The sequence below is a fragment of the Pipistrellus kuhlii genome, unplaced genomic scaffold (assembly GCF_014108245.1).
Source record: "Pipistrellus kuhlii isolate mPipKuh1 unplaced genomic scaffold, mPipKuh1.p scaffold_m20_p_2, whole genome shotgun sequence".
Classification (NCBI taxonomy): Eukaryota; Metazoa; Chordata; class Mammalia; order Chiroptera; family Vespertilionidae; genus Pipistrellus; species Pipistrellus kuhlii.
The window spans coordinates 33,333,801-33,353,765 of record NW_023425515.1 but is presented as its reverse complement, the minus strand read 5'-3'; the positions used below and the strand labels follow the sequence as shown (position 1 = coordinate 33,353,765).

Here is a 19,965-nt window from a genome sequence, read left to right as displayed (position 1 = left end):
AACACATCAAGGACGCCGTATCCCAGCTGGGTGCCATCCAAGCTTCCAGCCGGGGGACAGTCGGACAGTCGTGAGGAGTCTGGAAAAGAAGCTGAGGAAGAGAATAAGGCTGCGCTGGCTTCTCTGGGGGCAAGAGAAGTTGGTGGGGGGTTTGGGGCAGGGGTTTATTCGGCAGAGAATCAGACAAGCAAGGTTGGTGCCCTGATGACATTTTCATCCTGGTAAGGAGAGACCGAAAACAAACAAGAGATACAGGAGATAGTTTCCAGAAGCAATAACGGAGATAGTGAAATATGGTAGCAATCATACTTGAGTTAAAAACTGCTGTTTGAATTTTAACCCTGCTATTCTGGCTTCTGAACTTGCTTAAACAATAGGGTAGTTGCCTCAGCTTCCAGATGGAGACCTGGAGGCTAAGGCAATTTTCCTGTGCCTGTGAACCAGGACCTCAGGAGATGGATTCCCACTGACTCAGTAGCTTCAGGGGTAGAAACTGTAGATAACCTTTAGAGATTAACCTCTGAGCTCTGCTTCTGTACTATCTGCTTTCGCAAGATACAGCCACATTCCAACGTCCAGCAGGATGTGGCTGGGAACGACCCTGCGGGCTGTTCCAAGCCTTTAGAATTTAGAGCAAAGGTTTGGACCTTTAAAAGGACTGCCTACACCTGGAACAGTGCGGTCCTGTAGACTCCACCTGCGTGTGGTGCTCTTGCGGCCGTCCTGGCCAGTTCAATAAATCCTTGCCTTCTTTTTTTTTAATCAATCATCAGCCTCCAGTGGTCTTATTTTGAACCCAGGGTTGGACCCCACAACAGATAGAGAAGCCTGGGGGAGGGTGGAGAGTTAAGAGGGATGGGGGTCATTATGCAGCTCAGGGGATGGGGGGAGGGGCGAGTTCAAGGATGAGGGGCCAAACAAGCAAAGTGGGAAGAACACCCTAGCTAGACAAAAAGCAGGTGCAAAGGCCAGCACTCGAGAGAAAGCTTAGCTACATCATCAAAAACAAAAACAAACAGAAAGTCAGGATGCTAAGGTCGAGGGAGAGGTAGCAGGATCTGAGGAGCAGAGTTGGAGTTCAGTCTAAGTGGGATGAAAAACACTGAATGGTTTTCAATTGAGAAATGCCACTATCTGATATACATTTTTAATATATATATACATATATATATACATATACATATACATATACATATACATATACATATACATATACATATTCCAGAGAGGAAGGGAGATGGAGAGAGAAATAGAAATATCCATGATCAGAGAGAATCATTGATTGGCTGCCTCCTGCACGCCCCACACTGGGGATCAAGCCTGCAACCCAAGCATGTGCCCTGACCAGTAATCGAACCGTGACCTCCTGGTTGGTGCTCAACCACTGAGTCATGCCGGCCGGGTGCTAGACATTTTTAAAAGGTCACTCTGGCTCCTGGGGAAAAACTACAGGGACAGAAGGCTCAAGAGAATGTGTGGTTATGAGGCCATTACAGATCCTAGACCTTCGCTGTCCAATACAGTAGCCACTGGCCACGTGTGAATATTTAAATCTAAATTAATTTAAATTGTGTTAAATTAAAACTTCATTTCTTGGCTGCACTGGACACATCTCCAGCTGCTCAATGGCCAGGGCACACGTGGCTGGGACAAGATAGATAGGGCACACTCCAACATCACAGAAAATCCTTTTAGACAGCCCTGTCTGAGCAAGGCCATGTGGTGGCTTAGCCTGGGAGAGGGGGTGGGAGGGAGCAGGAAGGGGGCACCCAGCAGAGAAAGGTGAACCTTGGGCAGACTCAGGGTATGAGCCCAGGAGATGGACGAGATGTGGGGTTGTGTGGAAAAGGGCCAGGCAAGGACAACTCCTAACTGTTTTGACTCAGTACTTCACAAGACTGCCCACCTCCCTCTGCTCAGTCCTTGCTCTCAGTCCTAGGCATTCATCTGCCTATTAATTCAGCCTCTCAGGCACTTCCCTCTCGGAATAGTAGCTATGAATATTCCAACGTACAGATCCCCAGTCCATTCTCGCTTCTCGAGCAAAACAAACAGACGACGGTTTTTAAAGGAAAAAGCTAAGCACATGCAGGTGGGAAGCAAATGTGCCCTAAGAAAGCAAAACCAGGCTCCAGATCAAGGGCAGGCAGGACGCAGCCCGAAGAAGGAAATGCGGACGAAAGCCCTGCCCTCTGGAGCTCAAGGAAAGTCTCAACAGGTGGCCAGTGGAACAGAGCCACCAGCTACAATATTTGCAAAGTCCAAAATTTTGGTTTCAACAGCAAATCCACTGAAATACACTCGGCTAAGGAGAAAACAGCAAATGCGCAGCATCTCAAGGTGGTGCCGGCCTGTCTGCCGAATGCTGATAAAGCATTCTGTGGCCAGGAAGTGTTAAGAAAAGATAGAGCCAAAGCCGGTTTGGCTCAGTGGATAGAGCATCAGCCTGCGGACTGAAAGGTCCCAGGTTTGATTCCGGTCAAGGGCATGTACCTTGGTTGCGGGGCACATCCCCAGTGCGGAGTGTGCAAGAGGCAGCTGGTCGATAATTCTCTCTCATCGATGTTTCTAACTCTCTATCCCTCTCTCTTCCTTTCTGTAAAAAATCAATAAAATATTAAAAAAAAAAAAAAAAAAGAAAGAAAGAAAAGATAGAAATGTTCATGCAATGGCTCTTCCAGCTTACTGCAACCTGGAGGTCTCCCTCTCTGCAGAGGACGGCTACCCCTCAGAGCGGCACAGGCTAAAGGCAGGGGTTGAGCAGCGAGGCTTTGGCACAATATAAATTCACTGTCCCTCTGAGGCAGCGTTTATTAACTTTTTCCCTGAGTATGAAACCAAATCCTTGCTCTGGGTGTTCGGAGCAAGGAGGACGCCGGGGATCGGGGGTTGGAGCACGGCACGGAGAGCAGCTACAATAATTAATCCTCACAGGACAGGCGGGCAAAACCGAAATCATCAGAGGCTGAAGGCACGAGGTGAGCGTCCGCAGCAGGGCTAACATGGAGCCGCCACGCATCGAAGTGGTTCCCAGCTTACATCTAAGGAAAGAAACTGGGAGGCCACCCTGTCAAAGGCAAAGACCCTTTACGGTCCTGTCTTCTCATTTTCTGAAAGAGATGGGTCTCTCCAGGATGCCTTTCCCCTGATCAGCTGCATTATCCATGAGGACGCGGTGTGCAGGCTCACCCCCAAGAGCCCGTCACAAGGGGGCGGACGTGAGGATGAACAGCCCCGCACGGTTCCCCCTCAGGAGGCGGCACATGCTCATGCCCTGGGCAGAGCCTCACAGAGCAGTGCCTCACAGACAATTACCAAGAACAGCATGTCTCTCTTGCAAAGCCAAGACCATTTAAATCCCATTTCAGCCGAAACCGGTTTGGCTCAGTGGTAGAGCGTCGGTCTGTGGACTGAAAGGGCCTAGGTTCGATTCCGGTTAGGGGAATGTACATTGGTTGCGGGCACATCCCTGGTAGGGGGTGTGCAAGAGGCAGCTGGTTGATGTTTCTCTCTCACCGACGTTTCTAGCTCTCTATCTCTCTCCCTTCCTCTCTGTAAAAAAAAACAATAAAATATATTTTTAAAAAATTAAAAATAAATAAAATAAATCCCACTTCACCTTCTTCTCGGAGGGATCCCTCCCGCTGAAGAGATGGGAAGCAGTAACTCACGGTGATGGGCAGCCGTGATAACAACCCTGCAGGGGGGTACGACGGGGAGGCAAGCCAAGACCCAGTGAAATTAAGGCACTTGCTGACGTCATATTGCTACTCAGACGTAAAGGGATGGAGGGATTTGAACCCAGGCCAGTCTGCCCTCCCCCCACCTGCTGATTGGAGCAATTGAGAAGCAGATGTCGTTTTGGTGGCAGGAGCTAGCACACACCATCATGGGAGCCTGGGGGGGAGAGCAGTTCCCTCTTTTTCTTCAAGGCTATTTCATTCCAAGAAGATAAAAGGGACAGGCAAAGGAGAACCATCCCACTCCAGCAGTTTGTGCCAGTGCCCCGCCAGGCTTTCCTGCAGGGGAAGGGGCTTTCGCAGGCCCCACCAGCTCCACTCCCCACACTCAGGCAGCTGGAGTCCTGGGAGGTGGCTGCCCCAGGCTGACAGCTCCCTGACCGGACCCACGGTGCGGGGGCCCCAGACCCTGGTAAAGTAGCTGCAGCGTTTGGCAACCCCACAGTCCACCTACCCTCATGGATGGAGGCCCAGTCCCTGGATCTGTCCATGGTCCTGTTCTGCGGCTCAGGGCCTGGAGACAGTCTACACCAGCGGAGGCTCCTCCCAGAGCTTCGGGCTGAAGGCCCCACCCTGGGTCCATAGGAACAATTCAGCCGTTGTTCCCAAAGGATATACTATGGGGATTACTTTCACCCCTGCCCTTTCCCTGGCCCATTCCTTACCTTCAAGCCCCTGTGTCCTCTTTCCTCCTGGCCAATCAACCCACTAATCCCACCAGCAGATGGCCAAGCCTATTTCTAAGAATTGCTGGGGACAGAAACATCTCTGTCCAGGTCACCACTTTAACAGCTACAAAGGATTAGCCAGGACAAACACAGCAACCCTCGATGTGATTAGGAGAAAGTTTTCATAGTTGCAACTCACAAGAACAGTCAACTTCTTGGCCAATCACCCATGTGGTTACCATGGAGCACATTTTCCTCTAACGTGATTTGATGTCATAAAACATTAACGTTTGCATGTACCCCATCTATAACTACTTGTGTGATATGACTATCTGTTCAAATTTCTAGCTCCTGGGAAAAAATACTGCCCCAAGCTCCTGAGTTCCTCTGGGAATTGAGCCAATCGGGCGGGAGGGTGAGAGGCATGTGCCAGTCTCTGCTTCCTCCACAGCTTAGGGGGAAAAGTCTCAAGAGAAAAGAGGCGGGGCTCTTGGGTCCTTCACAATTAAAGGGTCTCTGACCTACTGCATATTCCATCATTAAGTTGGGTCATACTGCTCATGAAAATTTCTATTGAGTTTATTCCCACCACCCAGCCACTTCTACCCCCACGATCATCACCCTAATGAAAGCACACCCCCTCTGGACTCCTAGTGAATTCCTGTTCAAGGACTCCACACCTCCCACCAACTATTCCTCATTCCACTTCTAGAACAGCCACACTAAGTAGCCACTGTCCTTGTGCTGTCCCCTTGCCACACTGTTTAAAACTTAAATACCCTAGATGTGCTTCGTGACTCATCAGGGCTAAGTCCCATTTCTGCCACATCCCAGTCTTAGGACAAGTCCTTAATCAAGCTGCCTAATCTCTGACTATCAGTGTCCTCATCTGTAAAACAGGGCAGCACCACTAACTATCGCTTCTAAGCCAGTTCCTATTGTAATTGCATGAGATAAATATATAAAAGTACCTGGTATACTGTTTGACTCATCATAGACACTGAAAATTGGTGCATCCACTCCACTTCAAAAGCAAAAACTGTGTCGTTCTCCCCTCCTGTGACCCTCTGCTTCCCTCCTAAATACTCACCCCCTCCCTACCACCTACAGCACCTATAGCTCAGGGCTGGGTGTACCAGGCTCTAACTAAGTACTTATACTTGCTAATAAATACAAAACAAAATGTTTGCTTTTTAATATTATCACAGGGATCACATACTGTGTACCTCAAGCAACATCTCTAATCTAGTGGCCTGTTCAGATTCATTAAATTCTTGTCATTACTGCATTGCCCTGCTCTTCTAACCCTAAAAATAGGTGCTCCTGTGCATGGGGCAAGGAGAGTCCTCGATGACCCCCATAATACTGAACGTGAGCAGCAGCACAGAGGCCTGTGCTACATCCACAGGGACCTGCCCTCCTGTCATCTCCGAGGGACACTACCTGTGATCACTTCTACCAACATCCCCTGGGACACCTAGAATCACAACATGCAAAACACTTGGTAAATCCCCAAGACACCTTTCCCTGTGGTTTTAAGAGGTTTATAACTTGTCAGCCGAAGCCGGTTTGGCTCAGTGGTAGAGCGTCGGTCTGCGGGCTGAAAGGTCCCAGGTTCGATTCTGGTCAAGGGCATGTACCTTGGTTGCGGGCATATCCCCGGTAGGGGGTGTGCAAGAGGCAGCTGGTCGATGTTTCTCATTGACGTTTCTAGCTCTCTATCTCTCTCCCTTCCTCTCTGTTAAAAATCAATAAAATATATTTTTTTTAAAAAGAGGTTTATGACTTGTCAGATAATATCTATATCTTCCGTGTTTCCCTGAAAATAAGACATCCTCTGAAAATAAGACCTTGCACATGGAAAGATAAGACATCCCTGAAAATAAGACCTAGCGCAACTTTGGGAGAAAAAATTAATATAAGACACTGTCTTATTTTCGGGGAAACAGGGTATATATATAAAAACCTAAGCAACCAAATGACCAAACAACCAGTCAACGGTTGCTATGATACACAATGACCACCAGGGTGCAGATGCTCAACATAGGAGCTGCCCCCCTGGTGGTCAGTGAGCTCCCATAGCCAACCTCTCTGGCCAGCCAATCTCCCACAGCCAGCGCCCCCCAACCCCCATGGCACCTATCACTGACCAAGCCAAGGGACCCCACCCATACACAAATTCATGCACCAGGCCTCTAGTGATAAAATTAAAAAAAAAATACAATATGATCTCACGTACATAAGGTACCTGGAGCAGTCCAAATGCGGAGAAAAGCAGATTTGTGGTTGCCAGGGACGGGGGAGAGGGGAGACATGGGAGTTATTATTATCAGGGATATAGAGTTTCAGTCCTGAAAGATGAAAAGAGGTCTGGGGATGGATAGTGGTGATGGTTGCACAACAATGTGAATGTACTTAATACCACTAAACTGTATGCTTCAAAATGGTTAAGATGGCCCTAACCGGCTTGGCTCAGTGGATAGAGCGTCAGCCTGCGGACTGAAAGGTCCCAGGTTCGATTCCAGTCAAGGGCATGTACCTTGGTTGTATGCACATCCCCAGTGGGGGGTGGGCAGGAGGCAGCTCGACAATGTCTCTCTCTCATCGATGTTTCTAGCTTTCTATCTCTCTCCCTTCCTCTCTGTAAAAAAAAAATCAATAAAATATATATTTTTATAAAATGGTTAAGATGGTCACTTTTGTGCTATGTGTATTTACAGTTTTTTAAAGAGAGGGAGGGAGACTGGGTGGCACGGGACCCCTCCCAGCAGGGGTGATGAATGACGGCAGCCGCTGTGGGTGAGTTTCCAGCCACAGGCAGGAAATAGAAGCAGAATTCAGAGCTGCGCCTCCAGACTCCACACAAGCTGAGATCACAAAGTTTCTCAGAAAGGCTCCCTGACAGGATCAGCAGCAACGCTTACATCCCGGGACTTGGAAAATGAGACAACGTTGAAGGTAATTACTGCCAAAAAGAGAACAGAGTGACTTCTTGCTTTTAGTTTGGAAAAGTGGGACTCTAGGGAACTAGGGCACACATCAATTTCGCTCCTTCATGAAACACAAACAAAAGGACAGTAGAGGGATTTTTTTTAATATAAATTTTATTGATTTTTTTACAGAGAGGAAGGGAGAAGGAGAATTAGAAACATTGATGAGAGAGAAACATCAATCAGCTGCCTCCTGCACACCCCCTACTGGGAATGTGCCCTCAACGAAGGTACATGCCCTTGACCAGAATCGAACCCGGGGCCCTTCAGTCTGCAGGCCGATGCTCTATCCACTGAGCCAAACCAGTTTCGGCTAGAGGGATTTTTTTGAAAACATAAACCACAGCAACAAAATCTGGAGCGTGGACTGCAGATGGGTAAGCGCTAAAAAGACTCGGACAAGCTGACAAAGCTGGAAGCCAGGGTGAAATCTGACATACACCACAGAACTTCCAAAAGGCTCCAGCACCATCAGCCCAGGTAACTCTGGAAGTTGGGGTAAGACAGGAACTACAGAAAGACGAAGGGTCGGAAATCTGTCTAGGTAGCAGTCACAGCCCCAAAGCTCTCCTCCGGGCCAAGCAGTCCTTCCCACACCAGCCAACTACTGGAGGTTTCTTCTAAAGCAGGTAGAATCAAAGGGCTCTGGTCTGTAGGACACTGGGCTCAGCTAAGAATAGGGGCTCCTATTCTTAATAGGAGCCGGAAACCGGTTTGGCTCAGTGGATAGAGCGTCAGCCTGCGGACTCAAAGGTCCCAGGTTCGATTCCTGTCAAGGGCTTGTACCTTGGTTGCGGGCACATCCCCAGTAGGGGGTGTGCAGGAGGCAGCTGGTCGATGTTTCTCTCTCATCAATGTTTCTTGACTCTTTGTCCCTCTCCCTTCCTTTCTGTAAAAAATCAATAAAATATGTTAGGGAGGGAGGGAGGGAGGGAGGGAGGGAGGGAGGGAGGGAGGGAGGAAGGAAGCTGAATACACAGAGACTTGGAGGTGTGGGTGTAATATATGTGTACCGGTCCAGATCTGGTTAGAAAAGACAAACCATGCCGAAACCGGTTTGGCTCAGTGGTAGAGCATCGGTCTGCGGACTGAAAGGTCCCGGGTTCGATTCCGGTCAAGGGCATATACCTTGGTTGCGGGCACATTCCCGGTAGAGGGTGTGCAGGAGGCAGCTGGTCGATGTTTCTCTCTCATCGACGTTTCTAGCTCTCTGTCTCTCTCCCTTCCTCTCTGTAAAAAAAATCAATAAAGTATATTAAAAAAAGAAAAAAAGAAAAGAAAAAAAAAGAAAAGACAAACCATGCTAGGCATTTCAGGCAGGAAGGGACTTAATGCAGGGAATTGGAGGCTTACAAACTCCTGGGAGGAGCTGTGAGAGCCAGGGGCAGAGAAGCCACCACTTGTGTTCAGGAAATCAGGAAGCACACACATCACAAAAAAAACCCGCACAGACGACCCCAGCCTGCCCACGGCTGAGGTGGCTCTGAGTCCCACAAGAACAAGGAAAATCCCACGCCTGCCACGTGCCACAGCCGCAACAGCGATCGTGGCTTCTTCTCTTTACCTTCCGAATCCCTCAAAGGCAGATTCAAAATCAAAATCCTTCTATCAACTTGAGGGTCTGCTGAATCAAGGGAGGAAGGCTTAGATCTGGGTGTGTTGAGTTGTTGTAGCGCTGGGGTATTGATCTGTGAGTGCCTTGTGTGGGGCTTGGATGAGGTTGGTTGATCTATTTGGAAATGTCTTTTGTGTGAAGTGTATCATTGGGCATGTGGAGGTATTATTGATTTGAGAAAATGCTAAGTAACTGATTTACTATCTGAAAAATTTAAAGTTCTGAAAGTTTAAGGTCTCTTGCCAAAAAGAGGTTTTAAAGCTAATACCTTAATTTTAATGGAGAAAGGGGAGGACAAGCCCTTCCCACCCAGAACAGGTCATCCAATTCCAGCCAGCAGCTATGATATCTTTAAACAATGTGTTCATTTACATTTGAATGGCTACACCTTTTGATAGCCTAAGGGCAAGTTTACATGTAAACAAGTTTGCTCTTAATTCCCAGGGCAGAAAAAAAACAAGGCTTAAAATTATTAGATTTTAAAATTTATTCTTAGAAGTGTAAAAGTTTATTAATTAAAAAAAAAACAAAAAGGAGATTGAAAAACCTGATGAACAATAATAGCGGTTCATTGTGGTAGAGTCGGCGACATGGGAAGGGAGTGGACTGACTGTTCTGGGGGGGTGGGGGAAGGGAGGGGAAGAGACTGAATATAAACTGTGCACCTATGGATGAGGACAATGGGGGGGTGGGGAGGGGACGGAGGGGGGGGTGGGAACCTGGTGGAGGGGGGAAGAAATGAGGAACCTTTGTAATAATCTGAACAATAAAGATTGATTTAAAAAAGAAGAAGAAGAAGAAAAAGCAAAACTGTAAATCAAGGTCCTATTTTGAAAACTGCTCTCTAAAAAATAAAGAATAAATGTGTTAAAAAGCAAAAAAAATCCTTCTATCAGCCGAAACCGGTTTGGTTCAGTGGATAGAGCGTCGGCCTGCGGACTGAAAGGTCCCAGGTTCGATTCCAGTGAAGGGCATGTACCTTGGTTGCAGGCACATCCCCAGTGGGGGGTGTGCAAGAGGCAGCTGGTCGATGTTTCTCTCTCATCGACGTTTCTAGCTCTCTATCCCTCTCCCTTCCTCTCTGTAAAAAATCATTAAATTAAAATTTAAAAAAAAGGTTTCAGTATAAAAATCCTTCTATCAAAGGTGCCCAGCTTCCCAGCCCCTGCAACACGGGAAAAGGCTTACCAAAACAGGGATAGGGTGGAGAACCAGAAGACACTACCCCACCAGTACCACCAGTATGCAGACCTGAGCCATCCTCGGCCTCCTCCCGCTCGGCTCCCAGGTGCTGCCAGCCAGGCTTTCTCCTCCCAGGCGAGAGATGGCAAAGGTCTTCCAACCAGTGGTGGTCAAAGGGAAAAAGTCATGATGCTCAAAGTCTAGGCTCCCCAAAGAAACAGCCCAGCCAGATCGCACTACAGTCAAGCTCACAGTCAACAGAATAAAGAATTCTCACCACTGAAAGAGCCAACAACTCCCAATCCAAGTAGCTGCAAACTTTTTCAAAAGGAGTCAAATTCTCTACATTTTAATTTGCTCCAATAAGAATGTATGAGCCAAAACCGGTTTGGCTCAGTGGATAGAGCATCGGCCTGCGGACTGGAAGGTCCTGGGTTCGATTCCGGTCAAGAACATGTACCTTTGTTGCGGGCACATCCCTAGTAGGGGGTGTGCAAGAGGCAGCTAGTCAATGATTTTCTCTCATCGGTGTTTCTAACTCTCTATCCCTCTCTCTTCCTCTCTGTAAAAAATCAATAAAATATATAAAAATTTAAAATTTAAAAAATTTAAAAAAAGAATGTATGAGCCCCGGCCGGGTATTCAGTTGGTTAGAGTGTCCAGGGTTGTGGGTTCAATCCTCGGTCATACAAGGAGCCACCAATGAATGCATAAATCTATGGAACAACTCGATGTCTCTCTCTCTTTCTCCTCTCTCTCTCTCTCTCTGAAAATCAATACATAAATTAAAAAAAAAAAAAAAGAATGCATGAGACATAACATTTCTGGTTGAGCGAAGAAGATTAGCAACCAATTATTCAATCACCACATGTGTGAAAATCTGACCCCATAAAAGCTGCAGTGCAGCTGGGGTGCCTCACTGGAGGAACCAGTTGTACTTTTGACTAAACTCTAGGACTTTGGTTTTCAAAAAAATGTCCTTGACCCCATGTGATGCCCCCAGGACCCTTCAAGTACTCTGCAAGGTCAACCTGTTTTCATAAGGTGAATTTATTTGTCTTTTTCAATCCCGTTCTCTCCAGAGCACACAGTGTCATTTTTCAAGAGTCATCATGACATAGGATGACATCACCACTGGAATAGCTAATGCAGTGGAAGTTGTTTTAAATTTTTCTGTCTTATAATAATTTCTAGTATGATAACTAACAATAGATAGAAACCACACAAAAGCTCTTAAGGGTCTTCAAAAATATTTAAGAGCATAAAAGGGGCCAAAGAGCTTGAGAATCATTGCTACAAAGAAGCTTTTTAGTTAGCTGCTTTGAGCGGGGAACTTTTTGTTGTTGTTGTTAATACTCACCCAGGATATTTTTTCCATTGATTTTAGAGAGAGCAGAAAGAAGGGAGGGTGACAGGAGAGAAGAGAAAGAGAGGTGGAGGAGAGACGAGAGAGGAGAGAGGAGAGAGGAGAGAGGAGAGAGAGAAGAGAGAGAGAGAGAGAGAGAGAGAGAGAGAGAGAGAGAGAGAGATACATCATTTGCCTTCCCACACACACCCTGACCAGGACGAGGTATCAAATCTGAAACCCAGGTACATGCCCTTAAAAGGGAATTGAACCCAAGACCCCCGGTCCCAGGGCTGACGCTCTAACCACTGCGCACACCGGGCAGGGCTGAGCAGGGGACTTTTGATAATTAGGCTTAGTTTACGTTTTCGTCTCCAAATAAAAACAAGTCTATGCTTCCTAAATTTTACTTTACTATCTTATATCAGTTTCTGTTTATCCATTAGGATGATGATTTTTTTTCTGCATAGATCCTAAATTAAATTATTTTTCCCCTCCGAGTAAGCACTGTCATGGCAAGTCTCATTGCCCAGAAGGCAGCATGCATAACACAACAGTAAAAAGCACAGATTCTACAGGGACTCAAACAGAGACTTATACACCAGTGATCATAGCAGCTTTACTCCTCACAGCCAAAAGGTACAGCGTGGATGGACCTTGAAGATAGGCTAAGTGAAAAAATCAGACACAAAAGGACAAATGCTGTGGGATCCCACTTCCAGGAGGGGCCTGGAATAGAGACAGGAAGTAGAACGGTGGTTACAGATGTGATCGAAAGGGGCTTGTTATGAGTAAGGGGCTTGTTCTTGCCTCTTATCGCTTAGGAAACTCCAAGAGTTTCAGGAACTCTGTGCCAAGAACAAAGACCAAATATACGTCCCTTATAACAAATTAACAATATCGCAGAAGGATATTTTACTACAAGCTCATGACCTCAAAGCCTTTCCCAACGCGCATCTGAACCAGCCATTCGGCTGATACCGGTTTGGCTCAGTGGGTAGAGCGCCGGCCTGCGGACTGAAAGGTCCCGGGTTCGATTCCAGTCAGGGGTATGAACCTTGGTTGCGGGCACATCCCCAGTAAGGGGGTGTGCAAGGGGCAGCTGATCGATGATTCTCTCTCATCGATGTTTCTAACTTTCTATCCCTCTCTCTTCCTCTCTGTAAAAAATCAATAAAATATATTTTAAAAAATAAAATTAAAATAAACCAGCCATTCCCATGAGGAAAGCAGAGAACCTACAGTGACATCTCAACATCACCCAGAGCTCTCGGAGCTTTGGAGAATGCAGGAAACTCCCTTTGACAAAACAGTGCTGATGGATGCTGGGGGGGAAGAAGAGGTGTGGGGCCCTCCTTATGCTGCTCCCCCATCCTCTCGGGCCACCTTTCTGGTGCATAGCTGCTTGCCCAGCAGGAGTGACCTCACTGCACCAGGATATCCGCCTTCCCAGCTGCTGCCGGCTCAGCCCCTCCCGCACCACCACCACCTGGAAGAGTGAGGGCGCTTCCCCCGGGGAGCTCCCTGGGCCCATGGGCCTCGGGAGCCAGTGGGTAAAACCCCCTCTTCCGTGACCCAGGTGGAGGGTGTGAGGGTACATCCAGCAGTTTCCCAGAGTCCCCGCCCGGCTTAGGCACGACCGGCCATGGTGGTAGCCAGCTCACTCACTCTTGGATTGTCTTTCCTTCCTTCCCTTTGTCACTGTTCCCTTGGATGTTCTTCCACTTCTGTTCCCTGGGATACCTTTCCAAAATAAACTGCCTGGCCTAAGCCCTGCGCTCCATCTTTCAGTTGGCCCAGCTAAGACCGGGCTTAAGATAAGCTCTCCACCCCAGACAGGTGGGGAGGGGGCAAATAAACACAAGAGTGGCCCAGCTCCTCCAGTACCTGGTGCTTGGAAAGAGGCTTTAAAACTACCAGCTAAGCCGAAACCGGTTTGGCTCAGTGGATAGAGCATCCGTCTGCGGACTGAAGGGTCCCAGGTTCGATTCCGGTCAAGAGCATGTACCTTGGTTGCGGGCACATCCCCAGTAGGGGGTGTGCAGAGGCAGCTAATCCATGTTTCTCTCTCATTGATGTTTCTGACTGTCTATCCCTCTCCCTTCCTCTCTGTCAAAAATCAATAAAATATGTTTTAAATAAATAAAACTACCAGCTAAATGGGTCTTAAAAAAAGAAGAGGAAAAGAAAGGAAGGGAGGGAGAGAGGGAGGGAGTTGGAGGAGGAGAACGAGGAGGAGAACGAGGAGGAGGAGGAAGAAGAAGGAGGAGGAGGAGGAGAGAAAGAAAGAAAGAAAGAGAGAGAGAGGGAGGGAGGGAGGGAGGGAGGGAGGGAGGGAGGGAGGGAGGGAGGGAGGAAATAATGATAAACTATGGAAGTCAGACTATAACTAACTGCTGTGGTGATGACAGACTCTAAATAACAAGAGGCTCCAGAGGAAAGGACCGAGTCCGAACCAGAAAGGAAAGGTGAGGAAGCCCTGAAAGACGATCGGGAGAGGAAGGTGGTCCTGGAAAAGGAAATGAACCTCATGCATTGAAGACCTGGAGACTGGCCACCTGGAAGCGAGGAGAGGTGGGACAAAGCTCCCTGCGGTGAGGAAGGGGCTCCACAGGGCAGGGAGGGGAGATTTTACACGGGTCCCTGAAGACTTGTGAGCAGAAGGGTGAGCCCATTTCCCCACGTAACCACATGAAACTTTCTGCATGACCCCTGGCAACCAAACACTCAGGCTTCCAACCGGGACTGGCTTCCTTAGTCACTTTCTTACCTTCCTATAATGATTACCAATTGGCCAGGCGCACTTCACACATGAATTTATTTAATCCGCAAAACAACCCCATGAGGTAGGTTCGATTACTGGCCCCATTTCACAGATGGAGAAACTGAGGCAGACAGAAGTTACAGAGCTGGGTGACAGAGTTACGATTCTGCCTGTCTGAATCCTCTACCCCACAATCAATGAAGTTGCCACATTGTACATAATCCTCCATGATTCCTTTCCCAAAGTTTCCTATCTGTTGTGTCCTTAACATGTTCAGAACCTGTAACCACATGTAGTTCATGCATTTCCTAGACATTCATTGAGCTCCTGGTATTTATACCAGATGCTGGGCAGGCAACTGAGGACATGAAGATGCATAGTCCCCACTCTCCGGGAAGGTCACATCACAGATCTTGCAAGGTGAACCTACAGGTTGAGGTAGCAAAGTGGATCTGGAATGAAACCAAATTAGCAGATTAAAAAAAAAATCTCATTCATCCCAGAAGAACTATTACTGAGCACCTTCTTCTTCTTTTTTTTTTTTTTTTTAATATATTTTATTGATTTTTCACAGGGAGGAAGAGAGAGGGATAGAGAGCTAGAAACATTGATGAGAGAGAATCATCGATCAGCTGCCTCTTGGACACCCGCCACTGGGGATGTGCCTGCAACCAAGGCACATGCCCTTGACCGGAATCGAACCTGGGACCCTTCAGTCCGCAGGCCGAAGCTCTATCCACTGAGCCAAACAGGTTTCGGCACTGAGCACCTTCTTTATGCTAAGCCCTACAAGGTGAGGAGAAAGAAAGGACAGAGCCTGGCCAATGTGGCTCAGTGGTCGAGCAGCAACCCATGAACCAGGACATGGTTCCATTCCCAGTTGTGGACTCGGTCCCCAGTAGGGAACGTACAGGAGGCAGCCAATGAATGATTCTCTCTCATCATTGATGTTTCTGACTCTCTCCCTCTCCCTTTCTCTCTCTCTGAAATCAATAAAAACATTAAAAAGAAGAAGAAGAAGGGACAGTCTGGCCGTGAGCGCTTCCCATCTTCAGGGAAAAGGATTGCAAGTTCCAGGAGACAGTAGCACTGCAAACTGTAATGCAAATAATTAGGTTAGCTCAGGGAGAGTGAAGCAAAGTTCTAGAACGTTTAGAGCAGGATTTGTCAGGCCCAACTCCCTCAAACAACATTGCGTAAATTGAGGTCCCGAGAGGATACGTAGCTTATCAATAATGGTGATTTGGTGGCAAAAAAATAAAAATAAAAATAAATAATAAATAAAAAAAGAAGAAGAATGGAAGGACAGGGATACTAAAATGAGTTATCATACCATACTCACACCCAAAAACGGTGAAGCACAGCAAAGGTAGATACATAATAAAAGTTTATCAATCCAGTTTTCCTCTAACACCAATGTACATCACATTACTTTAAATAGCTTTCCATGACTGACTACATGTACATAAAATCAAGATCCTGTTTACACATGTGATTTGCCTTGTTTGGAATGTTGGGCTCCTTTATTTCTATCCATCTTTATCTATGACCTTTTTAAAAGTATCCAATGTAAGGATTACTTTTTTAAAATTATTTTTTGGTCTTTTCTCTACAACAATCCTTGTGGGTTAAAGTTTCTGGTGTGTTTGGCACTGTGGCATTTTGCTCTGTATAATTCTTACAGCCATGTCTACATGAGTTGGCACATAGTAGGTGCTCAAGAAACCTTGCTTGGTTCATGATGAAGTGTTAAGTAACTACCATAGGGAAAGATCTCACATTATCATGCACTGTGCTTTAGTAAAACTTGAAATCCTCTTCCTCTTCTTCCCTGAGACAGAAAACGAAATATACTGATTCATTGGCCTTGTAAATAAGCCCAGTCTTCCCCCAAGGAATGAATGAAATCATCATCGGACAAGATGCTTCTAGAACAGTGTTTGGCACACCGTAAGCTCCCAATGATTATTTGTAGAAGTGAATTTAAATCGTCAGCTTTTTCACACTTGCCCTACACTATATGTACGATGAGGTCAAGATCACCAATGAAAAACTTGTAAAAATAAATAAAATAAAATAAATAAAAATAAAAAATTGAAGACCAACCCAGACCAAACACAGAAAAGGTAGTTTTACCCAGTTGACATGTTGTGCTCCTAAAAGACTTCTTTAGGCCACTTTTTTCTTCCTGGAGTTCAAAACCTGTCAGTTGCTTAAGTGAAGACCATCCTTCTGCACCCTTAGGAGCTATGAGTGGGAACCTGCCCGGCACTGGACACAAAATCTGAAATTTTCAAATACTTTTGTGGATAACAGAATCTAATGCCGCTGCTGACAATCACTTTAAGTAGTGTGATCACAATATGCTAAGTATTAAACACAACCATTTCATTCCACTTTGCAAAGACCTTTTCGAAAGAGGAAAAAAAATTAAGTAATTAACAAACAAGTGAGACTTTTATCCCCCAAATGATCTGGAATTAGCCTAAAAGGAAAACTAAACGTCACCAAGAGGATATGAACCCTGGTGCTGCACCGTACACCAAGAAAGTGTTTTGAAATCAGCCATGTAACCCACAAGATACTTTGGAAAATGTGCCGCTTCTCGTTGGGCTGTTGTCTTTTCTCCGACAACACGCTACTTAACATGAATAAAATGTGTTAGGCTCTTGTGAAACCGGCCTCAGCCCCTCCGGTCCAGGCACCTCCCAGTGGCCCTGGGATCCGCAGGGTGACACATGAGATCTAAAGTGGGTGGATAAAAATAACCCGGTCCTCAGAGGGACATGATAAACGCCAGACAGCTGAGTCACTTCGAAGCCCATTTTGACTCCTGAAAGGGGCATTCTCCCTCCTTTCCCTTGTCACACATACACACACACACACACACACACACACACACACACACACACAACCTGGTAGAAAACCATCAGTGTCCTGGGTGGAAGGCAGGCATCCATCCGTCTTGACTTCCTTCCCCTCCAGTCTCTGAGGTCACGACTCCAGATTGAACTTTCAATAATGTATACGAGTGCATTTCAGTCCAAGAGACTCACTTCAAGGGGGGGAGGGGGAGAGGTTTAAGGAAAACCATCCTAATCCCGGAGATTTCCCTATTTCAGAGGTTTCCTCTGACATTCTTAGGGAAAGAAAGGGAGAGGGGAGAAATGGAAAGTGGAGGCAGCAAAGCTCAACGGGGAAGCTGGGGTTGCCCAGGAGCGGGAATCCCTGGGCACAGCACACGGTCCAGAGAGAGGCGGTGGGTGTCCGAGGGAATCCACCCGTCCACCCACGCGCCCTGCGCGCTCGCCTCCGCCTCCGGGAGGACGCAAACCCTCTGCACCGCGCACTTCGCAACCGGAGCCTCTTCCCCGCGATCTCCCAAGCGGTGGCGGAGCCGGGGGCCAGGCTGCTGGGACCTGAGGCCCTGCCAGCCTGGGAAGGCTGTCGGAGCAGAACCCCCTGGCGACCCAACCTTGGGCTGCAGGCAGCGCCCCGTCCCCCCAGCAGGCGCTCCCGGAGCGCTCTGCCCAACTGCAAGGCAGCAGCACCCCGGAGCCAACTCCGCCGCCCGGAGGAGGAGATCCCCGGCGGCCCCTGCGCATCTTCCCCGCCCGCTTCTTCACGTGCCTGCTGCCCGGGTCCCCGGCTCCGCAGCCGCCCAGGCCGCCGCCGGCCCCGCGCCCTCCCCCCGCGGCGCCGGGAGCGCAGCGCAGCCCCACTCACCGGCGAGTCGTAGGAGAAGGCGCACTCGGTCTTGTAGACGCGGTCCCCGGACCGGGGCACGCGGATCGTGGGCATGTGGGGCACCAGCAGCTCGCCGATGTCCCCTGCAGCCATCTTCCCCCTGCCGCTGCCGCCCGGCACGCCGAACAGGGCGCCCCGGCGCTGCATGGCCGCGGCGCGCAGGGCCGAGCGGAGCGGAGAGCGTCTGCCCGCGGCGGCGGCGGCGGCGGCGGGGCGGGCTGCGCGGCGATCGGAGCGGAGCTGCGGCGGGAGAGCGGGCCGCGGGGCGGGCGCGGCAGCGGGACCCTGGGGCCAGCGGGCGGGGCCGGGGGGGGGACGCTGCTATTTTTAATCCAATGGCGAATCGCGGGCCCCGCTGCAGCGTCGGGCGGGGCGCCGGGGAGCGCCAGCCGCAGCGCGCGGGGAGGGGGCGCTGGCGAGGGGCCCTGGGCCGGGCGCGCTCCGCGGCGGGCGCGGGGCGGAGGGCGAGCCTTCGGGCGTCGGTCGGGCGGTCGGGCGGTCGCTTGGTCCTCGCTCATCGTGTGAAGCTCATCAGGACCCAGGGGAGCTAGGCTCTGTGTTTGCCCTCTTACAGAGTTTTCTGAACATCAAGATTTCATTGGGAGGGCATTGTAGTTTTCTCTTTGTACCGCCCTTGCGTGATTCGAGGTCTCCCAGTCCAGCAATCAATTGTCTGATTTGGGGATCTTCCATGAAGATAGATAGATATAGATAGATATATGATAGATAGATGATTGATAGATAGATAGATAGATACATATTATAGATGATAGATTCCTATCTTGTTCTCCAGTTCCTCAAAATAAATAATGACTGGGGTTGGTCTGAAGGAAAGGGGAGTGGGGAAATAATTTGCAAACAGAGAATGCCTCACAGCATACTCGATTATTTAAAAATAATAATAATAAATAAATAAATAAACTCTTTTTTTAATATATATGTTATTGATTTTTTACAGAGAGAAAGGGAGAGAGAGAGCTAAAAACGTTGATGAGAGAGAAACATCGACCAGCTGCCTCTTGCACACTCCCTACCTAAGATGTGCCCACAACCAATGTACATACCCTTGACCGGAATCGAACCTGGGACCTTTCAGTCCGCAGACCGACGCTCTACCACTGAGCCAAACCGGTTTTGGCTAAATAAACTCTTAAAACAGGGGTTCAATTCCATTGCTGTTCCCTTACCATACGGACAATAAAGGGCAGGCTACCCGGCAATTCCTGCCAGTTCTTGAAATGCAGAAATAGTGGATCAAAACGCCTCTCCCAGATCATATTTTCCTTCCGTTATTTTTCTATAATTCTTCCTGATTTTGCCGATATGTTGGTTCTGCTAAGGAGGCAGGAAAGGTACCTGGAAATTGAGGTGAAGTGGACTGACAAGCCCTCTCTTGCTCTTGTAAATTCCCATTCCCTCAAGCAAGGCTCAAGCATACAACACACTGCCTGATGGAAATGGGGAAGGAAAAGAGGCAGAAAGCAAGATATTAAACACTCTTCCTACCCCCATATTCGGCAGACACTGTGAAGGAGTTTTTGCTTTTTACTTATTCTCCCTTGATTATCACCCTCTAGGAGTATCTGTGTCTGTTTCAGAATCTTATCCAATTATAGGGAAAAACTTGATTCAAACCCATTCCAAACTTAAAAATTCAAATATTTTTTTAATTAAATGCAAATTAAATGAAGACACCATTGTTTAGCCGTTAGCCTAACAGAGATATATTGAGTCGGCCTGGATTTGGGAAATAGACCATCCTAAATATTGTTGGAGGGAATAAAAATGGTAAACCTCTTTCAAAGGAAATTAACAACACCAACATAATTGTATATGCCTATAAAATTGTACTGTCTTTTTCCAGCAATTCCTCATCTGGACATTTATGCCACCGATAAATGCATGCTGTGTAAG

The 19,965-nt window shown here is 47.9% G+C and overlaps 1 protein-coding gene across 2 annotated transcripts in view; it reads right to left on the bottom strand.

Annotated features, from left to right (window-relative positions):
• Positions 1 to 18,307, bottom strand: part of USP13 (ubiquitin specific peptidase 13) — a 113,308-nt gene extending 95,001 nt beyond the window's left edge. For both annotated transcript variants that reach the window (XM_036444660.2, XM_045583715.1), the window contains exon 1: positions 18,031 to 18,307. In XM_036444660.2, the coding sequence (XP_036300553.1) occupies positions 18,031 to 18,198 (168 nt within the window). In that variant the 5' untranslated portion in view covers positions 18,199 to 18,307. The remainder of the gene's footprint in view (positions 1 to 18,030) is intronic.
• Between the last annotated feature and the right edge of the window lie 1,658 nt (positions 18,308 to 19,965).